This window comes from Gavialis gangeticus, unplaced genomic scaffold (assembly GCF_001723915.1).
Source record: "Gavialis gangeticus isolate Ggan-Ray unplaced genomic scaffold, GavGan_comp1, whole genome shotgun sequence".
Taxonomy (NCBI): Eukaryota; Metazoa; Chordata; order Crocodylia; family Gavialidae; genus Gavialis; species Gavialis gangeticus.
This window is the reverse complement of record NW_017728997.1, coordinates 19,061,260-19,066,513: the sequence shown is the minus strand read 5'-3', so window position 1 is coordinate 19,066,513 and position 5,254 is coordinate 19,061,260. Positions and strand designations below refer to the sequence as shown.

The window sequence follows — 5,254 nt, the reverse complement described above, 5'->3', positions numbered from 1 at the left end:
CCTCGCTCACCGCCGCCTCTCCCACAGCTCACCGGCGGCATTGGCTTCATTCACCACAACTGCACCCCCGAGTTCCAGGCCAACGAAGTGCGCAAAGTCAAGGTGAGCAGCCGGGGCCGGGAGCCCCCACGGCAGGGCCAGGTCCTGCGCAGCGCTCACCTCCTCCCCTTGCCCCTTTCAGAAATACGAGCAGGGCTTCATCACCGACCCCGTGGTGCTGAGCCCCAGGGACCGGGTGCGAGATGTTTTCCAAGCCAAGGCGCGGCACGGATTCTGCGGCATCCCTATCACGGACAATGGGAAGATGGGCAGCAAGCTGGTGGGCATCATCTCCTCGCGGGACATTGACTTCCTGAAGGAGCTGGAGCATGACCTGCCCCTCAGCGAGGTCAGCCGCGGCCCCGCGATGCAGGGGGTGGTGGGGTCAGCCGCGGCCCTGCGCTCTGCTCCACACACTGGACAGCGTGTTGGTTGCTGGCAGCACCCGTTGCAGGGCTGTAACCAGAGCCGCGGCGCTGTCGGGTTGCAGCATGCCGCACTTCTTGGAGCTGCCTGCTGTCTCAGGGCTATATTTAGCTCCAGCTGGCGCTGCTTGCTCTCGTGTCGGGAGCCACGGAGGAGCTAGGAGGCCCGCTGACTGCCTGTCTGGGCCCCACACCAGGCCCACATTCCTGCGGGGGCATGCAGCTTTCAGGCAGGGCTGCGAGCGGGCTCTGCGCAGCCGTCTGGGAGCCCGGGACTCCAGCCTGCAATGCAGCAGACAGGCTGCAGGGAAGCCGGCAGGGCCTCTCCAGGACGAACTGCACCCGTCCTTGCCAGCCAGCTGTTCTGCTCATGGCCACTTCTTCTGTCACCCCTGTTCTTGCCGCCTGAGGCTAAACAAGTCCATCCCTGCCTTGGATTTGGGTCAGACAGCTTCTCTTCCCCCCATGCTCCCAAGCTGTGCTGTAGAACAGCGTACAAGTGCGTGCTGGGCCTGGCTGTTGGCACATGCACGGGCGGGTGTATTTGTTTGAGAACCTGTCGTGTCCATCCCCAGCCTTCCCTGAAGTACAGACAGCTTCCAGGCAGAGTCCAGCAAAGGCCAGCCTGCCCCTAGCGCTATCTGCCAGCCAGCCTGCCCACCTGTGGGGACACGTGCCAGGAACAGCTGAGGCCCTGTCCCACATTTACCTGGTTCAGTCTATTCAGGGTGCTTGGGTCTGTGGCCTGTGCTGCTGAAATCCTGAGGAGCGAGCAAGGCCCTTCCCTGTTCTGGGCCATCTTGCTGAGCTGGCTGTAGTCTGGGCCCTTCCATCTGCTTCAAGCAATGCACTCGTGGAGGCTGTGCCCTGCTCCCCTGGGTCTGAGCCCACCTGGCTTGTGGCAGGGTGGGGGAAGGAGGCTGAGCTGTACATTCCCCACGCGTTGTAGGCTCCCTTCTCATACCATCGCATGGGGGACAACCAGGGGTCCACGGCTTCTTGCAGTCTGTGCTGGGGTACCTCCACAAGACAGGCTGGCTCCATCTCTGGTTGGGCAGGGCAGGGTTTTCATGTCTGCTCCTTCCCTGTCTTCCTTAGATCATGACAAAACGGGAGGATCTCGTCGTGGCCCCTGCAGGGGTCACGTTGAAAGAAGCAAATGAAATTCTACAGAGGAGTAAAAAAGGTACCTAGGGCCATCTGTATGGCATGGGGAAGCCATGCATGGCATAGCATGTGGGAGGACATGCTCCTGCACATGTGTGGAAATGCTTTCCTGCTCCTCCAGCCTGGGTTGTGCACATCGACAGGACCGGAGGGTCTGCCCGGAGCCAAGGGCCATGTGGGGCCTTCCAGGCATGTGGCTTCCTGGCTTTGGTGGAAGAGTAGACATGGGCAAATACATGGGGCACCCCTGAGCTTGCACCAGGGAGCTGCACTTGCCCCCTCACATCTGTCCTGAACCCAAGGGGTTGTTGCCAGTTCCAGGCCACAAAGTACAAACACTGAGGGTGCCCTGATGGCAGGTCTCTGATACTATACCCTGCTCACTATACCCTCATCTCTGCCAAAATGCTGTTGGGCCTGCTTGGGCTGCAACCTCGCTTCAAGCTGGGGCCCTTGGCCTAGAGCTGGGCTCCTGCAAGGGGGGCCTCTGCTTCATAGGGTCAATGTGTAGATGTCTGTCTCGTGGAAAACCCAGTGGCAGTGACATGTCTGTGCTTGTTTCCAGGCAAGCTGCCCATCGTTAACGAGGATGACGAGCTGGTGGCCATCATTGCCCGCACAGACCTCAAGAAGAACCGTGACTATCCACTGGCCTCAAAGGATGCCAAGAAGCAGCTACTGTGTGGGGCGGCCATCGGCACCCACGAGGATGACAAATACCGCCTCGACCTCCTGGTGCAGGCCGGCGTGGACGTCGTCGTGCTGGTGAGCACCTGGGTGGGCTGCGAGCCTTGAGACGGCACCTTTGGCTCCTCCTCTGGCTTGACCAGACTTGGAAAAAAGGTCACGTGCCTGTCTTCCTTGTGCTCTTCCAGAGACTGCTAAGTAGCAACGGTCATGATGTGTCTTTTAATTACGTCGATCAAAGCAGCCTTGGGCTCTCTGTTCCAGAGCTGCCGTCTCTGCTGAGCCCTGCCCCAACCACACATGGTGTGTGTCCATCACACCCGGCTCAGTGGGGCTTTGCAGGGCTCGTTGGTCAGCCTACTCTGTGCTCTCTCTGTCAGGATTCCTCTCAGGGGAACTCCATCTTCCAAATCAACATGATCAAGTACATCAAGGAGAAGTACCTCAGCCTGCAGGTCATTGGTGGCAATGGTAAGGACCTCCCTGCACTGGCCTGGCTTCTAGGCCTAGCTGCTTTCAGGTGCAAGGGAGTTTGTAGCAGTGGGACTCGGGTCCCCTCTGTGCCTGCTGTGTTCCCTCATGCTGGTGAAGCCACCCTGCAAATGCCAGGAGCTGTTTTAGAGCAAGCCACTCACTGAGACCTACTAGGACCCAGTGAGGCAGAAGGGCAGTCCCCAGCCATGGCCCTTTCACTCAGCGCAGTTGCGTGGGTTTAAATGATGCTGGGGTTCCAGTTGTCCTAGACTGCTGCCTGCTGTGGGCCTCCTTCCCCCTCCCCTCCGCAGCCTGTCTCACTGGCACTGAGCCCAGGAACAGCAGAGAGGCAGATCTAGCTCTCCAGCCTGAGGCGTGTGGCAGGTGACAGCTACAGGCAGTGGAGGAAGCCATGTGACACTGCTCTGTCTTCCCTAGTGGTGACGGCAGCCCAGGCAAAGAACCTGATCGACGCTGGAGTGGATGCGCTGAGGGTTGGGATGGGCAGCGGCTCCATCTGCATCACACAGGAAGGTACCAAAGCCGTTGCATGTCTCCTGCGTGAGTAGAGGAGCAGAGAAAGTGGCTGAATGTGGGGCACCCCTCGGGACCTGGTGAAGCTGGCAGCCCCTGGCGCTCGTGGGCTGTGACGCAGGACCAGCCAGCCCCTGGTGACAGCTGTGACCCTCCTCCCAGGGCACACGTGTACTCTCCCCTTCCTCTTTTGTGCTCTCCTTTCTCTCTCTCTTTCCAGCACCTCTTGCTTGGTTGTGGTTGTTAAGGTCAAATCTTTGGGCTCGTGACAGCAGAAAGGGCCTTTTCCGGCGCTGGCCAAGAGCTCAGCAGAGCAGGCACAGCTGCAGACCAGAGACAGCAGGGATGCAGGGGGTGGCACCACCGTAGGGAACATGGGCAGTGGCCATGAGGGGCCCAGTGTGGGCAAGGAGGCAGCAGCAAGGAGGTTGTCATCCCTAAGTGCCTACCTGTGGTGTCCACAGCAGCCAGCAAGAGCCTTGTACCCTGGAAAACCATGCGCAGGAGTGGAGGGAGCTGCTAGGCCCTGCCAGGCCAGGGGAGGTTTGAGTGTCATGGCAGCCAAGGCCAGGCACCGACGGTTCTCTTGGCTGCACTGCAGTCTGCCAGGGTCGGCCAGGGCCAGGCTGAGTGTAAGGCTGGTGTCCAGGGAAGTAGCCCCAGGCTGTGTGCAGACTACTGCATTCTCTGTAGCTGTCTGAGCAGAGTAGCCTGCAGCAGCAGGCCTGGAAGGGTCTTGTGGTAGGGATGTCTCACTCGGGAGTCTCCCTGTCCTGCTGTGTTGGCAGGGGCCTCAGCTTGGCCCTTTCAGAACCAGCAGCTCTGAGCTTCCCTCCACTGGCTCCCATTGATTGAAGCTAGCAACGTCAGGGCAGGATGGGGGCGGAGCAGTTGAACTCCCCAGCGGACATGGGTGTGCAGAACCACTGTGTGAGCAGGGAGCCCCCAAAGTGACGCCCTCAGGGCAGGGCAGAGCAGTGCCAGGTGCTTGTGGAGCCAGTGCTGCAAGGCACATCCTGCCCCCAGCCCAGCAGCTCAGCCCAGCTTCCGGAAGCCTGCTGTCCCCTAGGCCGCAGCTCCACCCAGTTCCTCGCCCCTGCCAGGGCCCTCCTGCTGCTGCTGCTGTTTCTAAACTGTGTGTGTTTGTTTCTGTTTAGCTGCTCCAAAGATCCCTCCAGACCTAAAGTCCCACAGCCCCAAATGCCCTTCTACTGTCACGGGCACCTATAGTAAGTCACCTGCCCTGTTCCCAACCCCAATTCTGTGTCTAGAAGCAAGACCCTGATTTGGCTGCACTTGGCCCTTCTGCTTGTTTGAGAATAATTTAGTGGTAGACGCACTTGGGGTTTTGTGGCTTTGGATACTGGTGTTGCCCCCAGCGGAAGCCGAGGAGCCTTCCGGAGTCTCTAAAGCAGGGTTATGGTGGTCCAGAGCAGGGCGCAGAGCTGCAACTCCAGACCCCAGGTCAGAGTTCAGCTGAGCTCCCTTCTAGCTCTTCTGATGCTGCAGCAGGGGTCTGAATGTGGGGATGGAGCAATGTCTTGGCAGAGCCCGACCCCCCGGCATCACTGGCAGGAGGACTGGAGCAGCAGCAGCTCAGCTGTGCTGAGCTAGCCTGCACTGAGAAGGGGCTTTCACCGTAGAGAAGTTCCAGGTGCTTTCCCAGGGATGCCAGGGCCAGGACTGTGGAAGGAATCCTGCCCCCTCCCCTGGGCTCCTGCCGTGACAGGAGGAAGGAGGGGCCTTTCCCCTTCTTGCTCACTGATGCATCACGACAGGGAGAGGCTCAGGGTCAGGTCCCCACATTGCGCTCCTTCAGCGCAGTCTGGGAGGAGCCGGCTCTCCTGCAAGCCGAGGCCAGCATCTCGAACCCTGCTTTGGAAGCCTATACCTGCCCCACCGAGCCTTGGTACTGGGTGCTCCCACCC

The 5,254-nt window shown here is 60.0% G+C and overlaps 1 protein-coding gene across 1 annotated transcript in view; it reads left to right on the top strand.

The window, feature by feature from the left end:
* Positions 1-6: 6 nt before the first annotated feature.
* The window catches only part of IMPDH2 (inosine monophosphate dehydrogenase 2), a gene marked incomplete at its 5' end in the record, with an annotated part of 19,751 nt that continues 14,503 nt past the window's right edge, over positions 7-5,254 (top strand). The window contains 7 exons of the mRNA XM_019504878.1: positions 7-102; positions 182-388; positions 1,563-1,650; positions 2,197-2,396; positions 2,699-2,789; positions 3,231-3,326; positions 4,484-4,555. Coding sequence (XP_019360423.1) covers positions 7-102; positions 182-388; positions 1,563-1,650; positions 2,197-2,396; positions 2,699-2,789; positions 3,231-3,326; positions 4,484-4,555 — 850 coding nt within the window. The remainder of the gene's footprint in view (positions 103-181; positions 389-1,562; positions 1,651-2,196; positions 2,397-2,698; positions 2,790-3,230; positions 3,327-4,483; positions 4,556-5,254) is intronic.